This window comes from Acinonyx jubatus, chromosome E4 (genome assembly GCF_027475565.1).
Source record: "Acinonyx jubatus isolate Ajub_Pintada_27869175 chromosome E4, VMU_Ajub_asm_v1.0, whole genome shotgun sequence".
NCBI lineage: Eukaryota > Metazoa > Chordata > Mammalia > Carnivora > Felidae > Acinonyx > Acinonyx jubatus.
In genome coordinates this window covers 526,179-543,273 of record NC_069395.1, presented here as the reverse complement: position 1 = coordinate 543,273, position 17,095 = coordinate 526,179, and the positions used below count along the sequence as shown (strand labels likewise).

General features: G+C 39.2%; 1 protein-coding gene across 14 annotated transcripts in view; it reads left to right on the top strand.

Moving 5' to 3' along the window:
• The window catches only part of NUP210L (nucleoporin 210 like), an 82,908-nt gene that overhangs the window by 3,937 nt on the left and 61,876 nt on the right, over positions 1-17,095 (top strand). For 7 of the 14 annotated variants that reach the window (XR_008293172.1, XM_053209345.1, XM_053209348.1 and 4 more), the window contains exons 3-10: positions 6,568-6,717; positions 7,833-7,926; positions 8,498-8,648; positions 9,575-9,707; positions 10,791-10,949; positions 11,851-11,919; positions 12,729-12,835; positions 13,457-13,597. Coding sequence is in view for 13 of the 14 variants with exons in the window: in XM_053209345.1 (XP_053065320.1) it covers positions 6,568-6,717; positions 7,833-7,926; positions 8,498-8,648; positions 9,575-9,707; positions 10,791-10,949; positions 11,851-11,919; positions 12,729-12,835; positions 13,457-13,597 (1,004 nt within the window). In the remaining variant the exon portion in view is untranslated. Of the gene's footprint in view, positions 1-6,567; positions 6,718-7,832; positions 7,927-8,497; positions 8,649-9,574; positions 9,708-10,790; positions 10,950-11,850; positions 11,920-12,728; positions 12,836-13,456; positions 13,598-17,095 lie in introns of those variants that run through there. The other 7 variants (XM_053209349.1, XM_027048593.2, XM_053209342.1 and 4 more) reach the window with 4 other exon arrangements.

Here is a 17,095-nt window from a genome sequence, read left to right as displayed (position 1 = left end):
TTCTGCCTCAGATGTAACACTTTTGGGCTGGATATCTTCAACCTCTGTGTTTGTCCCCACAATATCATCTTCTGTGCCATGAAGACTGCTGGGGAAGAAGTATTTCTTAAAAGAATCAATTAAAAACAGTAACACTTAAAAGCTGGGGCACATGACTGGCTCAGTTGGAAGAGCATGCAACTCTTTTTTTCCCCCCCTTAAGATTTTATTTTTAAGTCATCTCTATACCCAGCATGGGAGTGGAACTCCTAACACTGAGTTGCATGCTCCACCAACTGAGCCAGCCAGGTGCCCCAAGAGAGTATGACTCTTGATCTTGTGGTTGTGAGTTCAAGACCCACATTGGGAGTAGAGATTACTTAAATAAGTAAAACTTTTAAAAAACCCACAACAGCTAAAAGCTTTAATATTGGCCTCTTAAGTTAGCTTTGCACTCACATGGAACTGATCTTTTTTTTTTTTTTTTTTTGTCTCCAGTTGTGGAAAAGTGCCTAGTACATCTCAGTTACCACCTTTCTTATCCCATCTCCTTAACCAGTTGATTCCCAGGGGATTAAAGAGTGTACTGCCATTGGCACCAGCTTTTCTTCCTACTACTAATACCCATTCTACAAGTTTTGATGAAAACTTTTAATGTTTTCACATAGGGAATCAATGACAACTGTGTCATGACTGTCTGGCTGACAGCAATTATAACATGTCATCAGTTATAAAAATCTCAATTTCAGGGGCGCCTGGGTGGCTCAGTCGGTTAAGCGGCCGACTTCGGCTCAGGTCATGATCTAGCGGTCCGTGGGTTTGAGCCCCACATCGGGCTCTGTGCTGACAGCTCAGAGCCTGGAACCTGTTTCGGATTCTGTGTCTCCCTCTGTCTCTGACCCTCCCCTGTTCGTGCTCTCTCTCTGTCTCAAAAATAAATAAATGTTAAAAAAAAATTTTAAAAATCTCAATTTCAGAGATGTTAAAATATCAAAAAAGGAGTGCCTTAGAATCAGTGAAATATGGTTATGAGGATTCTCAAAGATGAGGATCTTTGAGGAATATGTCATGCAAGGCAGCTGCAAATGGATAGAGAAGGATCCCATGGTCAGAAAAGAATTGTTTTGGTCACATAAGCAATTTTTTAAAAAGTTTGTTTATTTAGAGAGAGAGAAAGAGCAAGTGGGGAAGGGGCAGAAAGAGAGGGAGAGAGAAAATACCAAGCAGGCTCCGCACCACCAGTGCAGAACCCAACATGGGGCTTGAACTCACGAACCATGAGATCGTGACCTGAGCCGAAGTCAGACACTTAACCAACTGAGCCACTCAGGTGACCCTTACATAAGCAATTTTTAATGTCATTACTCTTAACTATGTGAATTCATTCTGATATCAAAAGATTCGTTTACACAGTTGCTAGGAAAAATGTCAAATCTGGCTCTCACCTTAATTTTATCTGACTTGTATATATTCCAAAGTTAAGTATCTTTTAAATCAGTTTTCCCAAATTTGATATTAGTACAGTTGTGTACATAGATGATGAAATGCTCAATGATAAATGCTATCCTCAGTGTCCTACCAGGTACGTTCTCCTGTGAGTGGAAAAGAGCACTCTGAATGGGGGAGGCAGAAGAAGGAGAGGACGTTGTGGAAGAAAAGTATATGCCTAAGAGAGATTGTTCATTCATGTTTAGGTGCTTAGAATTTTATGTTTTTGTTGACACTGTAGTAAAGCAAATTAGTGGCTAGGACAGAGATGATGGGTAGAGGTGAGAGACTTGAGGTGGGTGGGCGTGTTTTATTTGGTAAGAGTGCTAGATTTCTTTTGATTTTTGTTCTGTTTTGACTGGGTGCTACCTCCATTTGGTAAAACCTTCAAAGAATATACAAAGTTATATAGTGAAAAGTAAGCCTCTGATGTCATTTGTTCAAGAGGCAGCCACTTTTCTGTATCCTTCAGAGGCCGTCTGAATATATGAATATGCCTTTTTCTAGTGGGAAATCTAGATTTTTAACCTTAGGTAAAGGACAACTAGAGGAGTTTGAAGATGAAGGCATGATTTTAGCTTAGTTGGAGGATAAAGAAAGGGTCAGGTAACTGGATGATTTTGGAGTGGGTAGAGAATATAGGGTGAGCAGTACTTTTTGTGCTATGCTCAGCATGTTGGTATTCTGTAAACTAATCAACTTACTAGTTGATTAGTTGCTGCAGTGGATTATAATTGTATAATCAAGAGGAATTGATTGGGGAGCTGGGATAAATATGAGAGTCAAGGCAGGAAATACCGTTTCTGCTCCCTCTTTTTTTTTTTTTTTTTTTTTAAGTTTATTTATTTTGAGAGAGAGAGAGCACAAGCACAGGAGGAGCAGAGAGAGAGGGAGACAGAGAATCCTAAGCAGACTCCATGCTGTCAGCACAGAGCCTGATGTGAGGGTTGAACTCATGAACTGTGGGATCAGGACCTGAACTAAAAACAAGAGTCAGACGTTTAATCGACTGAGTCACCCAGGTGCCCCAACTCCTTTTTTTGTTCCTGGCTCTGCATCCCTTTGGTTCTTGAATACTGGCTTCATTCTCTTATTTTTTTCTTTCTCCTTCATCTCCCTGGGTCAATTCTTCTTTCTATTTCATTTGTTTTTCTTTCATTATTATCTTACTCCTGTGTGTACCTGAAGTAATATGGACATGTAGATAAGAATATTCATTATATTATCTAAAAAAGTTACTCATTTCTTTTTATATTTAAAAGAGGTAAGTTGAAGGTATGATATTTCTCTTAATCTCTCTAAATTTATCTATAAATCATAGAGGGTAATTTCTTTTTCTTTATGGTCAGTGGCCAGGTATTGAAAAGCTTTCTCCTATAGAAGTAGTCAGATGGGTAGTCATTGTGTGCATAAGGCCTTTCATATATTTTATGTACGGTCCTACCATTTCCCTACGTATTTCTCCACGGAAGAAAAGTATTTAATTTCCCATTTAATTAGTGCTAGATTATGCAGTGCTTAATTATCTAATGTATATTACCTAAGGTCACCTTCTTTCCTTTGCTGTCCTTGGAACACTTCCTTAATGGTGTGTTTTTACCAGCAGATGCCATGACATTTCTGCTTTGATCATAGGTCCCATATCTTGGTCTTCAATTCTTTTAACATCAGATCTTTTCAATTAAATATTAGGTAAAAGATTAATCAATTAAGTTTTTAAAAATAATTTTAGTTTATTTATTTATTTAAATTTTTCTTAATGTTTATTCATTTTTGAGAGAGACAGAATGCGAGTGGGTTAGGGGCAGAGAGAGAGGGAGACACAGAATCCGAAGCAGGCTCCAGGCTCCAAGCTGTCAGCACAGAACCCGACGCGGGGCTCGAACTCAGGAGTTTTGACATCATGACCTGAGCTGAAGTCAGACGCTCAACCGACTGAGCCACCCAGGTGCACCCCAGTTTTAGTTTATTTTTAAATGTCTGTTTATTTATTTTAAGAGAGAGACAGAGAGTGTGAGTGGGAGAGGGGCAGGGAGGGAGAATCCCAAGCAGGTTCCACACTCAGGGCAGAGCCCAACTATGGGGCTCAGTGCCACAAACCATGAAATGATGAGCTGAAATCAAGAGTGGGACACTCAACTGACTGAGCCACCTAGAGCACCCGCAAAATAATTTTAGATTTATAGAATCCATGCAAAGATGTACAAAGAGTTCCTATATACCCTCCACCCAGTTTTCTTTAATGTTCTACGTAATGTACTTTTTTTGCTCTAGGATTTAAGACACCACATTACTAAACTAAGTTGTCATGTTTCCTTTGTCTCCTGTGACCTGTGATAGTTTCTCATTCTTTCTTTGTCTTTCATGACATTGGCACTTTTAAAGAGTATTAGGTATTTTGTAGAATGTCTTTCAGTTTGGATTTATTTGATGTTTTTTCATGATTAGATTGGCTTATAGATTTTTAGGAGGAAAACAACAGAAGCAAAGAGCCCTTCCAATGCATTATGTCAGGGTGTACATGGTATCAACATGATTCATCACTAGTGATCGTAAGCTTGATCACTTGATTAAAGGTAGTGCCTGTCAGATTTCTCCACTGTAAAGTTACAATAAGTAACTTTCCATATGCTATTCATTAAAAATCATCACTAAGTTTGGTCCACATTCAAAAGAAAAGAAATTAAGCTTCACCTCCTAGAGGGAGGAGTGTCAAAGAATTTGTGGAAGTTATTAAAACCACCATAGTAACTAATAAATACTTGAGAGACGCTTTGATATATCTTGTTTGTTTTTAAAGTTTCACGCATTAATTTATTTTTTAAAAAGTTTTTTTAACATTTATTTTTGAGAGAGAGACGTGGGGCCCGAACTCACGAACTTTGAGATATGACCTGAGCCAAAGTCAGATGCTTAATCAAATGAACTTTATTTATTTATTTTGAGAGAGAGCGAGCGCACAGTGGGAGAAGAGCAGAGAGAGAAAGGGAGAGAGAGAATCCCACGCAGGCCTGCGATGTCAGCTCGGAGCCTGATGTGGGACTTGAACTCAGGAACTATGAGAACGTGACCTGAGCCAAAGTCAGATGCTTAACCAACTGAGCTACCCAGGCACCCCTGATGGGGATTTTCTATTTTCCTCATCCTTTCCACACTTTAATAGCATTCTTCTGTAAGGAAAATAACCTACATCTTACAAACAAGTTCCCATTCGTTCATTCATTATTTATATAAGTATTGACTCATGGAAATTTATTTTTGGTTTATAATCCAATATTATAATTTATTTTGTTACTTGTTTTTCTGGCTTTGGCCATTGGGAACTCTTTCAGATTGACTCCAATGTCCTTTGGGCTTGCCCAATCTTAATTAAATGATTAGTTTTAGTACTTCCTTACTTTTTAGCACCATAAGATGAGCCAGGCTCATCTTGTATTTCCCCTGACCAGCCATTTCCTGAGGAAGTTCTGGTTCTTTTTGTTAGACAATTGTATTTAGAAACCAAGATCTCGGTGCTAATGTACTGGTTGCTACTGTAGTGTCATAGTTTCTAAACCCTCTCAGGGGACAGTGCTAGGAAATATATGTATATACACTAACCCACATATATACATAGATCTGTTTACTTCTGTATCCATTTATCTGCATATAAACTCAAACGTGAGTTACTGATATCTTTGGTTCTAATCCTGTACCACAGCATAATTTCTTTGCTAGTGAGAAACCTGCCACTCACTATCTACAGTATATTTACTTATTTATTGAACTTCGGTGTAAATATAGTTTGGGTGTGATTAAATCAAGTTTTGTATTTCTTATGAAAGGAAGGCTAGCTTTGCCTGAAGTAGCATATTTTGATGCTCTTGGGGTTTTTTTGAAGGGCACTCGCCTGTGTTACCTAAGAAACATTTTCCTTTGATTTAAAAATTCCATAAAAGCAGATCCACAACTAGGGACAGGGTTTACCTGTGATGTCCATTGGTAATTTTGGGTATTGCAGTGGTAGTTACTTTGCTTTTTGTTTCTTGTAGATAAAGCTGAAGCTAAAAATGTAGAGTTAAAGCAGCAGAATGAGGGAGCTATGTAGGCAGTTCTCTAACACATGGTAAATAAGAGAGGTGGGAATATTGTTAAAAGATCGTACAAAATAATTTTTGTTTCATTCTCAATTCATTCTGTACTGTTTCTATTCGTGTTTCTGAATTTTATTATGGCTATATTGACTGGAACTGCGGTTGGGTCTAATATATTGTTTCCAGGCTTTTTAACCTCATAGTCTAGAAAAAAACACTAGAAATAGAGAAATTTATTGGCAGGACATATGGTTGTCACCCTTTTACTTTCCTAAATAAATACATTAAAAAAATCTATTACCATGATTTCATTAAAAATTTTAATACTTCAGAGCTCAGGTAGAATATAATAATAAACTATATTCCTTTATTTTATTTTATTATTATTTTTTTTAAGATTTTATTTTTTTTTTTTAATTTTTTTTTTTAACATTTATTTATTTTTGAGACAGAGAGAGACAGAGCATGGACGGGGGAGGGTCAGAGAGAGGGAGACACAGAATCCGAAACAGGCTCCAGGCTCTGAGCTGTCAGCACAGAGCCCGACGCGGGGCTCGAACCCATGGACCGTGAGATCATGACCTGAGCCAAAGTCGGCCGCTTAACCGACTGAGCCACCCAGGCGCCCCAAGATTTTATTTTTAAATAATTTCTTACACCCAACATGGGGCTCAAACTCACAACCCCAAGATCAAGAGTCACATGCTCCAATGACTGGGCCAGCCACGTGCCACTAAACTATATTCCTTTAAAGTGAATACATGTAATTTTATTACTCACTATGTTAAAATTCCTACTTTTCTCATTTTTCCATGACTCAATGGAAACATCATTATAGATCAGTATTTGAGAACTACTGTTGGTCTATTGTCTCTTATAAATAGTGGCTTTTGTATTTTTTCATTGTGTTCTTTTCTTCCACAGGTTGAAAGCAACTGTTATAGCCTTTCTTCTTTATAATATAGAATAAGCCTTTGTGTGTTTGAGACATTGAATAGGTTCATGACCTATTGAATTAAATTCTCAGTTTTTGGGTTCATCATAGTGACTGACCATGAACTGCGCTGCGATGTTAAGGTTGATGTGATTCATAGCATTGAAATTATATCTCGAACCCGGGAGCTCTATGTAGATGATTCACCGCTGGAACTGATGGTGAGGGCATTGGATGAGGAAGGTAAAGGACTTCAGAGGAGTCAAGAAAATTACCTAAAATAATGTAATACTTCCTCCTGTTTGGCACTTGGAAAAAAGCAACTTGAGACATAAAAGGAGATTAGAAATCATATTTGTTTTTTATATGAAGCTCATGCACGTGAGTGTGGTTCAATGTATTTGCTACATACTTTCATAAAATGTTTCTGCTTATTTAATTATTGGTTATCTCAGAAGTTTTTTTAAAAGTCCAGATTCTGCCACCGAGCTTCTGCTAGTGGTGCCTAGATCAGCCATTAAGAATATTATAATTTTTCTTTTTTTTTTGGAATTTATTACTAGCTCTGTTTTGATTAGTCTACTTTCTATAGGCTACGGGAATTATGTGTAAACCTATGAAAAAGTCTTATAATTTTATCTTTCTTGAAACTGATTTTATATTGCTTTTAGTATACTATATTAATGTATAATATGGTATTTAAAACATTTAAATTTATTGCCACACTTTTTAAAAAATTAATTTATTCATTTTGAGACAGAGAGCATGAATGGGGTGGGGCAGAAAGAGAAGGAGAGAAAGAATTCCAAGAAGGTTCTGGGCTCTCAGCACAGAGCCCGACACAGGGCTCGATCCCAGGACTGTGAGATCATCATCTGAGCCGAAATCAAGGGTCAGACACTTAACCAACTGAGCCACCCCGGTGCCCCTATTGCCATGCATTTTTGTAAGAGTAATTTTTTAAATCTGAAAAATGAATGTATTATAAATATTTTGGAATCTAGTTTTTATGAAATGTTGGAGGGACTGGGGGTTGGGGATGCCTGTCAACCCTGACGTAGACCTTAAGGTGGCCTTTATGTAGAAAGGAACGGAAAAAGTGGCATAACTTTTGTCAGCCAGAAGTTGATCAGCTTGAGTCCTTTCTACATTCAGAAAATTTGTGTAGCAACAGCACTTTTGTTCATGTAGGGATCTTCCTGGTATATGTGTTTTAATTCATTATTGATAGTGCTTCTGTTTGTTAATGGAAGAGGCCTAAAAATAATTTTAAAGTTAGATTTCTCTTTCTTGTTAAAGATACCTGAATATTTTTGAATATGTGATTCTGTCTTGTCTGCTTTTGGCTTGCTCTACAGGAAATACTTTTAGTAGTTTGGCAGGGATGATGTTTGAGTGGAGCGTTGCCCAGGATAAAGAATCAGCAAGAGAAGAATTGTCTAGCAAAATTAGGTAACATTGAAACCAAACATAAGCCATCTGACTTTGAAGGAGGCATTTGCCTTTGGGTGGCACAGTGAGCAGCAGCCACTTGTACGGACTTTGATAATCCTGCCATCTGGGCTTTTTTGGAACAGATAAATTTGCCAGGGGGAAATGTCTTTGATACAATGACATATGGTGTGGGCATAGGTACTTTATGATCATTTAATTTGAACCACTGCAGAGGAACTCGTGAGCTTAGAACTATATAATTGTTTGAACCAGGTGTATCTTCTGGCGGTTTTGTTGAGCATGCTGTCTGCACATGCTGAAATACAGTGAGCGAATGGATGATAGTATGAAATTTTGTCTTTAGTGCTAAGAAATTGCTCTCAGACAGTCCCAAGTGTTAGTCCCACAACAGTGTTCGCCACAGGCAAATTAAATACTTTTGTTCTATCTAATCCTATGGAAAACACAATTTAAAAACTTTTTTACACTGTATAGACTTTGAAGAGACTGTTTAAAGTCTCTTAGGGGCTTTTGGAAGATGACTCCTTATTTGATTACACTAGAAACAAACTTTGTCTTATCTCTTAAGGATTCTGAAATACTCTGAAGCAGAATACTCTCCCCCAGTGTATATAGCTGAGATGGAAAAAGAAGAGAAACAAGGAGATATGATTTTGGTGTCTGGGATCAGAACTGGTGCTGCTGTTGTAAAAGTTCGAATTTATGAACCATTCTACAAGGTAAAAAGTTTGTGCCATAAACTTAGATTAAAGAACCTTGCCCGTGGAATATAATTTTTTTTAACGTTTATTTTTGAGAGAGAGAGCATAAGCTGGAGAGGGGTATATATAGAGAGAATCCCAAACTGTCTCCACACTGTCAGTGAAGAGCCCAATCCCACGAACCCGTGAGATCATGACCGGAGCTGAAATCAAGAGTAGGACACTTAACTGATTGAGCCACCCAAGCACCCCGAAAGCAATTGTTTCTTATATTTATCTATAGTGGAAGCCCTCTAATCTGATATGATTTGGGTCAGTAATTGGTCATTTAATTGAAAAGTCATTTGAGGGGTGCCTGGGTTGCTCAGTCATTTGGGTGTCTCTTTTTCTTAATTTTTTTTTTTAAGTTTATTTATTCTGAGAAGTGTGTGAGTGGGGTAGGGACAGAGAGAGAGAGGGAGACAGAGAATCCCAAGCAGGTTCCGCACTGTCAGTGTAGAGCCCAGTGTGGGGCTTGAACTCCAAAACCGTGAGATCATGACCTGAGCCAAAATCAAGAGTCAGGCACTTAACCAACTGAGCCACCCAGGCACCCCAGGAAAGAATTTTTAAATATCTGTAAGATATTTTATTATTTTTAAAGTGTTTGTTTATTTTAGAGAGAGAGAGATGGAACACAAGCAGGGGAGGGGCAGAGAGAGAGGGAGACACCAATCTGAAGCAAATGCCAGGCTCTGAGCTGTCAGCACAGAGCCCAGTGCAGGGCTCAAACCCATGGACTGTGAGATCATGACCTGAGCCAAAGTCCGATGCTCAAGCAGCTGAGCCACCTGGCGCCCCTCTATAAGATATTTTAAAAGAAACTTGTAAGAAGTAAATTTTTAACAAGCAAGATGACCTTCAGGATTTGCCTATGGAACCTGTTTTTTTCCTTCCTCTTTTAGAACGTGGCAGCAGCATTGATACGTCTGCTGGTTTTGGAGAATATATTTCTTATACCATCCCATGATATTTATCTCTTAGTAGGAGCATATATTAAATACCGAGTTGCAAAAATGGTGCAGGGAAGAATGACAGGTAAGGTGGTTTATCTTTTCCTAAGACTTAACATTTCCCAAATCCTTCCTGCTGACAGTAAGAGAAGCAGCTCCACCTTATGTATACACATACTTTGTGTTTTTAGATTTTGTGATAAAGTATTCCTAAAGTGCTATACCTGAGATAATATTGGAGAGATGGTCCCCATATCTTGAACAGGCTAATGCTTAGCATCAGTGCCTATGGGCTTCTGAATTCTGGTACTAGTTTGGTTTTTTTTTTTAAGTTTATTTCTTTTTTTTTTTTTTTGAGAATGAGAGCACAAGCAGGGTAGGGCAGAGAGAGAGAGAGAGAGAGAGAGAGAATCCCAAGCAGGCTCCACAATGTCAGCAGAGAGCCTGACATGGGGCTCAAACTCACAAACCGTGAGATCATGACCTGAGCGAAGTCAGATGCTTAACCAACTGAGCCACCCAGGCGCTCCTGTTACTAGTTTTAATAGGGCAAGTGAGGAAACTTTACCAGAGGGACTTGAATGATTTTTGCAAAGGTTTTTTTTTTAATTTAAAAAAATGTTTATTTATTTTTGAGAGAGAGAGAGACAGAGTGCCAGTGGGGGAGGAGCAGAGAGAGAGGAAGACACAGAATCTGAAGCAGGTTCCAGGCTCTGAGCTGTCAGCACAGAGCCTGATGTAGGGCTTGAACTCACAGACCGTGAGATCCTGACCTGAGCCAAAGTCAGACGCTTAACTGACTGAGCCATCCAGGCACCCCATGAAAGTTGTTTCTTGAGAAGCTCAGTTCATTAACTGAAAACTCAACACTCTAATGATCCCAGAAGTCCCATTCAGTTTATAAAGTGTGCATTGGATCCATTAGCATTAGTCCTTTCCTTACTTAGTGGGGATCCTCCCTGCTACTTTCAGTTCACTGGTTTTTAAGAATGCAAGCAAGGTCAACAGTTAACTCATGTAGTATTCTCCCCCAAAATGGCTAAATGTTGAAATTCATCACAGTGGGAAGGAAATTAGAAGTAGATCATACTCTTATTCAGGCCTGCTTCCTGATTTTCCTCTTCTAATCCAACAATATGCTGTTGTATGTATTTTTCATGTCTTACAGAGGTGGAGTTCCCCTTAGAACACTACACACTGGAAATGCAAGACCACAGAATTGCATTTAATGGGTCTCTTTCCGGGAAGGTGGCATTACTGGATGAGAAGACAGCCACAGTGACTGCTGTCCAACTGGGCCAAACTAACCTTGTCTTTGTCCATAAAAGTATCCTTTTCAAGCTTTAGCTGCTGATCTATGTTTCCCTGAGCATACTAGACATGTTCCTTGATAAAGTAATTTGGTAAAATTATACTTATTTTGTATAGTTTTATTTTTAACAAAGAACTATAAATTATTATCATCATAATTTCTAACAAAGGGTAGGTAGAAAAAAGAATAGTTGGAGCTTGGGATCTGTTGATTTCAGTACTTATTTGCAACCTCAGTTAAATTATAATTAGGAGATGGGAGGAAGACAGCTTGAAGAAACTTGTGTGAATTTTACTTAATTTGTTCTTTCCTATTTCCACATGAATAATTGAGAAAAGATGGTATGGTATTTTCTGCAGTAGATGCTTAATTAATATTTGTTAAACTGAGTTGAGAGTAATTCATTTTTAATTTTTTAAATATTTATTTTGAGAGGGAGAGAGCAAGCACGAGTGGGGGAGGGGCAGAGAGGGAGAGAGAGAGAGAGAGAGAGAGAGAGAGAGAGAGAGGGAGAATCCCAAGCAGGCTCTGTGCTGTCAGCACAGAGCCCAAAGTGGGGCTTAAATCCACAACAGGAGATCATGACCTGAGCTGAAATCAATAGTCAGATGCTCAACCAGCTGAGCCACCCAGGCGCCCTGGCAGCTAAATGAATATTAAAAGCATGGACCATGATCTTTTTTCTATCATTCCATTTTCTTTAAATTTGAAATTCAAGAATACTTGATTCCTGTGATGACTGCGTCCCTCAGACTTTTCTCAGAAGTGTACACATTTAAGTTTCTGCTTTCCAAAAGATAATAAAAGATAGGATTTTTGTTTGTTTCTGTTTGTACATTTATTTTTTTCTTTGGTAGTTCACATCTGTCTTTTTACCCAACTCTGGTTCATATGATTTTCTTAAGAAGAAATTAAGATGTCCATATGAGATCCGTGTCTGGACTCCCAAATTGCACCATATATGTTGTAGAGCCTGGATTTTTAGGTATTTTTAGATAATAATTTTAAGGAAAATGAATAGCTTAAATTATTTCACTAGAAAGAGTGCATTAGAAACTAGAGTGCTTTTATTATTATTATTTTTATTTGAGAGAGAGAGAGAGCACGTGCATGCGTGGGAGGAGCAGAGGGGGAAAGAGAGAATCTCAAGCAGGTTCCACACTCAGCACGGAGTTCTATGCAGGGCTCTGTCCCATAACCCTGGGATCATGACGTGAGCCAAAATCAAGAGTCGGATGCTCAACCAACTGAGCCACCCAGGCACCCTTAGAGTACCTCTTTAACCTTCGAATTTAAACTTCTTTTGACATGTTTTCTGACACTGTTATGATGATTACATGCTGTCTGCAAGAGTGAAGCATCTTGAAACAGATGGTGAAAAAATAGGGAAGATCCATGTGATACAATATTGGGTTAGGAAAAGAGACTTTATACAAAGAAAGAAGAATACTAAAGTCCTTAGGTCATATGAATCTAATATTACATAAAGAAGCTGAAATCTTCATTTTGAAAAAGAAGCCTGACACATTAGGAATGAGCAAAATTGTGGTTTGTTTGGTATGCAGATATAAGTGAGAGTGTTTGTTTATACCTGAGTTGAACTAAGTGAAGCCAGTTAGAACTCCAAATTATTATACAACTTGATGGAGGGAACCAAAAGGTCAACCTTGGAAACCATGTCCATCTGTTAGCAAATTTTGGACATTGAATCATTTTTATAAGTTTGTATTTTTTAATTCATTGGAGAAAAATGTTGGCCTCTTCTGATACCTTTGTTTCTTGATTTGTGTACAGATTTCACAGTCCAACCTGGAGACCGGTGGAGTCTAGAGGTGGGACAGGTGTATGTCATTACAGTAGAAGTGTTTGATAAAAGCAGCACGAAGGTCTATATTTCAGATGTGAGTGTCTTTTTTGTATTTTTCTAGCCCCTCTTGTGGATGACTTCTTGAGTGGGCCATCTTTCTGGCTAGGAAGGGGTTTTTTTCTTTTGCTTCCAGATTTTACTTTTAAAGTTACTACTTTATGGTTGTCATTAAATAGTTCTGTCCTTGAGAAATCCTAAACCAGAAGTAAAATAGATAGTTCAGTGATAATTCTAGAAAAGAGGTGAAGAGGGTCTCATTCACCAACTCCCTTAGAGCTGGTCACCCCCAGCGGCGTGGGGCGAGGATCAGTGGCGCCACAGACAGCAGTGTGGCACTCATGTTTCAGCGCCCTTTTGTTTTCCCTGAAAACTGTCAACGTATGGAAAGGCAAAAATTATACCCAAATTTGCATAAAGTTTGACTCTTTCTATTTCTGACCACTTGCCATTAATGAATCTTTCAAAAATTAGTATCATTTTAAAATTACATCTTTCTGACTTTCTATGACGAGATACTTTCCATGATCAGAGCAAAGGTATTATTTTTATTTATCCCTAGAATGCATATCCACACCTTTTTTTAATGCTTTGGGGTTAAGATGGAGTTAGTGAAAAAACATCTCCAGTTTTGTATTGCTGTTGGGCTAATTTTCAGAATCTCAGGATTATGTTCCAGTTCCTACAGGAGTACTTTGAAGAGCAGCTCACTACGGTGAATGGATCTTATCATGTGGTAAAAGCCCTGAAAAGTGGTGTCGTGCTGATAAATGCATCCCTGACTTCTATCATTTACCAGGTAGGAATTTATTTTTATTTAATTCAAAATTTTTTTATTAGTTTATTTTTTGAGAGAGAGCGAGAGCAGGGGAGGGACAGAGAGGGAGAGAGAGAATCCTAAGTAGACTTCACACGCTCAGCCTAGAGCTGGACGTGGGGCTCGAACTCATGAACCGTGAGATCATGAGCTGAGCCAAAATCAAGAGTCAGAGCCTTAACCGACTAAGCCACCCAGCCGCCCCTACCAGGTGGGAATTTAAAGGATAATCTTTAAATCCTGAGAACCCTGATGAGGCTTGGATGACTTGTTGATTTGCAAGCAGATACTTGGCATATTCCACCTGTATCTTTCAATAAAAATGAAAAAGAAGACGATAAACCGTATACTTGGTAGTTTATACCTGTACAGATTTCCTGTTGCAGTTTTTGTTATTGCTCATATTTGCATTTCTGGTCATTGTGTATACATTCACCATTTGAGGTTCCTTTAAAAAATTATTTGGGTGTACCTGAATGGCTCATTCGGTTAAGCATCCAACTCATGATCTCAGCTGGGCTCTGTACTGGGCGTGAAGTCTGCTTAAAATAAAATAAAAAACAAAAATAAAATAAAATACATATTCACGTGCACATTTCTTTGTGTTGTCAGATCCACATAGAGTACTTTCTATTCCGAAAATCCAAAGGATTAATACGTCAGTGTATTTGGCCATGCCACCAACCTTAAACTTTTTGCATTGTTCCCATTTCTTATTCTTATAAATGCCATAACTGAATTTCTTTGTACACTTTTTTCTTTTGGTTAATTTTTATATGACATAATGCCAGATTTCTGATTTTTAAGTTTCTGATTTTTAACAGCCTGCCAGATTTATCTCCATCTCCCAAACCTATTTGTTCTTCACAGATCCCTTCATCTGGTTATTTAAGACAGAGCCCGAGTGGCCCTTGACTCTTCCTTCCCCCTCACCTGCTACATCCAGTACACTGTTGAATGCCATGTCAATTCTCGTGAATGTCTCCCAACCCATTTTTTACTATTCCCATGGTGATTTTCACCTAGACCTTCATAGCAGTTTTCTTCCTTCCTCCTTTCCTTCTTTCTTCCTTCCTTTTGCAATCTCTAGGGCTTGAAATCATGACCCCAAGATCAAGAGTTGAATGCTCTACCGACTGAGCCAGCCAGGAGCCCCTCACGTTTTTTTTTTTTTTAATGTTTATTTATTTTTGAGAAAGAGAGAGACAGAGTGTGAGCCAGGGAAGATCAGAGAGAGAGGGAGACACAGAATCGGAAGCAGGCTCCAGGCTCTGAGCTGTCAGCACAGAGCCTTCGCGAAGCAGGGCTCGAACTCACAAACTGTGAGATCATGACCTGAGCCAAAGTGGGACTTGTAACTGATTGAGCCACCCAGGCGTCCCTAATTTTTATTTTTTTAAATGTTTTATTATTGTTGAGAGAGAGAATACGAGCAGGGGAGAGGCAGAGAGAGAGGGAGACAGAGAATCCGAAGCAGGCTCCAGGCTCTGAGCTCAACCCACTGGGCCACCCAAGTACTCCAGTTTCTTTTTTCTTTCTTAACTTTTTATTTATTTTTTTAACAATTTTTTTAACGTTTATTTATTTTTGAGACAGAGAGAGACAGAGCATGAATGGGGGAGGGTCAGAAAGAGGGAGACACAGAATCTGAAACAGGCTCCAGGCTCTGAGCTGTCAGCACAGAGCCCGATGCGGGGCTCGAACTCATGGACCGCGAGATCATGACCTGGGCTGAAGTCGGACACTCAACCAACTGAGCCACCCAGGCACCCCTTTTCTTAACTTTTTAAAAAATGTTTATTTTTGAGAGCATGCTTGAGCACGTGTGCAAGTGGAGGAGGGGCAGAGAGAGGAGGGGTAAGAGCACCTAAAGTGGGCTCTTTGCTGACAGCAGAGAGCCTGATGTGGGGCTTGAACTCACAAGCCATGAGATCATGAGCTGAGCCAAAGTCGGATGCTTAACCCACTGAGCCACCCAGGCACCCCTGTATAGCAGTTTTTTAATGGGTATTCCTACCTCTGATATCACCCCTAGCTGGAACCATATTCTAAAAACTACAGAAATTGTGTGTTTACTGTTTAAATTCCTTTGGTGGCATCCCATTGGTTTTAAGGTAAAGTTAAAACTCCTTAATATGGTTTTAATAGGGCCCTCCATGACAGAGATCACAAAGGGGGTGATCTCTAGCCTATATCTTGGTTTGTGGTCTTTTTATTTTGGCATGCAAACTTTCTATTTATTTATTTTTTTGACCTTTTATTTACCTACTTATTTTAGAGAGTGAGAGAGCATGAATGGGAGGGGGAAAGAGGGAGAGAGAGAGAGAATCTTAAGCAGGCTCCAGGCTTAGCACAGAGCAGATGTGGGGCTGAATCCCATCACCCTGGGATCATGACCTGAGCATCAGTTGCTCAACTGAATGAGGTGCCCCAAAAACTTCTTTGTAATTGAGCAATTTTATTTATTTTTTATTTATTCTTTTTATTTGACAGTTTTTTTTTTTATTTTAATTTTTTAAATGTTTATTTTTGAAAGAGAGACAGAGTGTGAGCCGGGGAGGGACAGAGAGGCAGACACAGAATCTGAGGCAGTCTCCAGGCTCTGAGCTGTCAGCACAGACCCCGACCATGGGGCTTGAACTCATGGACCAGGAGATCATGATCTGAGCCTGAGATGGATGCTTAACCGACTGAGGCACCCAGGTGCCCCTTAATTTAAATAAAACCTAGGATTTCTGCTTCTCTAGGTTATATGAAAATCTGAGAGGGGCATCCGGATGGGCATCCCCTCAGTCGGTTGAGCATCCGACTTAGGCTCAGGTCATGATTTCACTGTTTGTGAGTTCAGGCCCCGAGTTGGGCTCTCTGCTGTTAGCCTGCTTCGCATCCTGTGTCCCCTTCCCTCTGCCCCTCCCCAACTTGCACTCTCTCCAAACAGAAAAAAAGAATCTGACAATGATTAACTGGGACAGACAGTGGCTACACCATTTAGACTATGCTTTTAATTCTGCTGTTTCCCTCCATTCACTATTATTTCATATTCAGCTTAATAGGCCTGTCTAGGGGTGCCTGCATGGGCTCAGTTGGTTAAGTGTCAGACTTCCGCTCACGCCATGATCTCATGGTTCATGAGTTCAAGCCCCATGTCAGGCTCTGTGCTGACAGCTGGGAGCCTGGAGCCTGCTTCGGATTCTGTGTCTCCCTCTCTCTCTGCCCCTCCCTTGCTTGTGCTCTGTCTCTGTCTCAAAAATAAATAAACATTAAAAAAAAATGCTGTGGGAATTTAATTTTGTGACTCTACCTGAATGATTGGCCCAAGACAACTTTTCCAGTTGCAGGTCTTGTCACTCTCTCTCCATTATGTATCAACCACACTGAACTTCCAGTTTCTAGAAAATGCATTCTTCCTTTTTGCCTCTAAGTTTCCTTTCCATTTGTTTATTTTCATTGTTATAAACAAATATAGTTTCTTTTGTCTAT